At 38.5% G+C, this 3,564-nt stretch overlaps 1 protein-coding gene across 1 annotated transcript; it reads left to right on the top strand.

Moving 5' to 3' along the window:
• Positions 1–986: 986 nt before the first annotated feature.
• Positions 987–3,155, top strand: LOC137731207 (uncharacterized). The gene is made up of 2 exons (XM_068470310.1): positions 987–1,032; positions 2,089–3,155. The coding sequence occupies exons 1-2, from the start codon at positions 987–989 to the stop codon at positions 3,153–3,155; spliced, it is 1,113 nt and encodes a 370-aa protein (XP_068326411.1).
• The last annotated feature ends 409 nt before the right edge of the window (positions 3,156–3,564 follow it).

The raw sequence follows: 3,564 nt of genomic DNA, 5'->3' as shown, positions 1-3,564 counted from the left end.
GCCAGGGACAACGAAATCAAGCCCAAAGGACCAATGCCAGCAAGGCAACGCGTAAGCAGTGAACAAAGTAGGAGGCCCACGCAAAGAAAAGTGAGGTGGAATACAAAGGAAAATGATTTTCTCAAGCCTATTTTTCATATCAAGGCCACGAAACGAAAAAAAAAGGTCGAATTAAAAGGAAAATTATTTTTCCACGCCTATTTTTGGTATTGATACCATGCAAAGAAAAGGAACGTCGAGTTGAAAATTATTTTCGCACAACCATTTTTATATCGACATTTTTCACTTCATAAGGTTGACATTTTCTTTTGTTCAATGGACGTTAACATTTTTATTAAAATTTAGAATGCTTTAGATGTACAGAAGTACTTTTATTTTATTTTTTTCCCGTATATTTTTATTGGTTATTTCAAGGCTACTCACACTAGATACAAATTTGTGTGATATTATTGTGTTAGCACTCAAAATCGGGAGGTTAATCAAGACCAGGAGGTTAACAAAAATCAGTACGGTCAACTCTTGATGAGCTCAAGATAAAGATTTAAGTAACTGATAACAAGGTTTAAGTAGTTCACTCTCAAAACTGGACTACATCCATTGCAGTGCTCTGTAAATATTTGATGTGAATTACAATAAGTGCTCAATAATAATGTGATGTTTCTTTTCTCTTGCGAGTCAAACTGCTTATAAATTGTATTCGTCCCTTTTATATAGCCCTTAACGAGCCCCAAAAGTCTTGTGCTCTTAAGGGTTTCACAGCTATAGCATTAAATGAACTAAACGCGTAGATGGCTACTCCTCCATCGTTCAATCCACACATGGAGATGAATTGACAACTGAATTGTGAAATATATATTATTTTAAGGATTTAAAAGGTCCTGCGTTCACATACTGAATTGTGAACACACATGAAAACGATATGATTGTACAACATATCAATTCTACAATATTTTCATACAAAAACCAGCCAATTGTTGAAAAGTCTGATGGCAATGAATGCCCACAGTTCATTAGCAGAATTCTTCAGCATGGGCAGAAGTTTTCAATGCCCATGCAAAGTGAAAGTTGAATACATAGAGATTGTATAGTCAGACGAAGTGTCGTAAATTTCAAAATGCATTAACTGCATCAGTTTGGAGTTGCTCTATAAATAGAGCACTTTGCATGTTTTCATGTAACAGAAAAAGATAAGAAGAAGAGAACGAGAGAAAAATATCAGTAACATCATCTATTTCTCTGCCTTTTATTTGTTATCTGCTTGTGCTATAGTTTTAGTGTGGCATTTTACATCCACCTTGCACCTACCATTAAAAAGGTTATTCCTCTAACTTTGACCTATTTATAACACGTTATCAGCACGAGTCTCTAAATATATTTATTCTCTCATCTCTCTTCGCCGAACGAACGAAAGAAAGAAAAATGTTTCCTTTAAGGTTTTTAATGTTCATCTTCTTCCTCTGCCTTAACTGCGCCGTATACCCTCGCGATGAACTGTTTGCTCCATGCCTGCTCTTAGTTCTCAATCTAACGGTTACATACATCTTTGATTACTTGTTTGGTGTAGAGATTGATTACTAACCCAATATTTATTTATGTTAATTTTACTGCAATCCAAGATGGTGCGGTACAATCGCCCATCTTGAACTGCAAATTTATTCTTACTGCGATCCAAGACGGTGCGGTATCATTGCCTATCTTGGACTGCATATTTAATTTTACTGCAAATTTTAGGTGGAGCGGTATAATCGCCCACCCTACCCTGCATATATAAATTTACCTGCTGTTTAATTTCATTGCAATTTTAGGTAGTGCGGTATAATCGCCCACACTGCTTTGCATATTTAATTTTCCTGTTACTTGAGTGGTGCGGAATAATTGCCCATTCTATATTACATTATTTCAATGAGAATGGTGCGGTACAATCGCCCTCCTCATTCACCCTAAAAATCTCGAGCCATAAGTTTCGAGTCCTTATCATTTTGGCCTGAAGATCAAAATGAAAAATTTGTAAGAACCAAAAGTTCTAACATCATATTCCTCCAGGAATACATATTATTGCAAGTTCTTACACATCTCATTTTCTTTCAGAAAAGAAAATAGCGAACTTGACGAAGCTTGAATTTGCTGCCCTGGATATTACCGGGAAGAATTACCTGACCTGGGTATTGGATACCAAGATCCATCTGGAAGCAGGGAATCTTGGAGATACCATCAGGGAAGAGAGCAACTCATCCTTTCAAGATCGGGCAAAGGCCATGATTTTCATTCGCCGCCATCTTGATGAGGCGCTAAAGAGCGAGTACTTAACGGTTGAAAATCCGTTAGCTCTCTGGAATGCCTTGAGAAACAGATACAATCACCAGACAACGGTGATTCTTCCAAGGGCCCGCTATGAGTGGACTCATCTGAGGATCCAAGACTTCAAGTCAGTGGCAGAGTACAATTCTGCATTGTTCAGAATTACCTCTCAGATGAAGCTCTGTGGGGATATTATTATTGAGGAGCATATGCTGGAAAAGACTCTCAGCACATTTCATGCCTCCAACGTGCTCCTGCAGCAGCAGTATAGAGCGCGAGGCTACACTGAGTACAACCAGCTGATATCTGTGCTTTTAGTAGCTGAACAGAATAATGAACTCCTGATGAAAAACCATCATTCCCGACCTACTGGATCTGCACCATTCCCAGAAGTGAATGCTGTTTCCCTCGAAGTGAACGCCACATCCTCTGGTGGTGATAATCATAAACGAGGACGTGGCCACAAGCGAGGTCGATGGAATAGGAAAGGCAATAACCATGGAGTTCAGTTTCATAACCAGGTTCTGAGGCATAATTCAGGACCGAGCTTCAAAAATGCGAATCGCCACAAAGGCAAAGCTTATATGAACAATGCCCACAGGAACTCTAAAGGAGCCTGCCGTAGGTGTGGTGGCAATGGGCATTGGGCGCGTACTTGTCGTACCCCAAAACATCTAGTAGATCTGTATCAAGCCTCCCTCAAGGAGAAGGGTGTCGAGACCAATTTTCTCGACCAGGCTAGACCAATGGATATACCTGATCCAGTGTTTGACTTATCAGGACAGTTGAACACAACTCATCTAGATGTTCCAGATTTTATTGTGGAAAGAAGAAATGAAGTATACCGGTTCGATTGAATCATTGATGTACTTTTATTATGCTGAACTTGTAGTATTTCAGATTCAATAAAAGTGGCATGTAAATTTCTTGTTATAACTTGCTTTTAACTCTGATTCTCTTACTCAGAGAGCATGGATAAAAACTGTGGTTATTCTCAAAACATGAGAAATGGCAGAGATATTTGTCTTGCAGACAGTGCAACCACACATACAATACTTCGTGATCGAAAGTATTTCTCAAGCTTAATACTTACAAGAGTAGAGGTAATAACAATATCAGGACCTTCAGATGTAATTGAAGGTTCAGGGCAAGCTCAGATTATGTTACCAAATGGAACAATATTGTCCATACAGAATGCATTGTATGCTACTCGATCTACTCGAAATTTGTTGAGTTTCAAATACATTCGTTTAAATAGATACCATA

This window comes from Pyrus communis, chromosome 4 (genome assembly GCF_963583255.1).
Source record: "Pyrus communis chromosome 4, drPyrComm1.1, whole genome shotgun sequence".
In the NCBI taxonomy this organism is placed as follows: Eukaryota; Viridiplantae; Streptophyta; class Magnoliopsida; order Rosales; family Rosaceae; genus Pyrus; species Pyrus communis.
This window is presented reverse-complemented; position numbering and strand designations above follow the sequence as displayed.

Excerpts from the sequence above, each read along its gene's own strand:
- LOC137731207 (XM_068470310.1), top strand. The coding sequence starts at position 987 with ATGGCAATGAATGCCCACAGTTCATTAGCAGAATTCTTCAGCATGG. Across the intron at positions 1,033-2,088 it reads AGCAGAATTCTTCAGCATGG|AAAAGAAAATAGCGAACTTG; the intron begins GCAGAAGTTTTC and ends ATTTTCTTTCAG.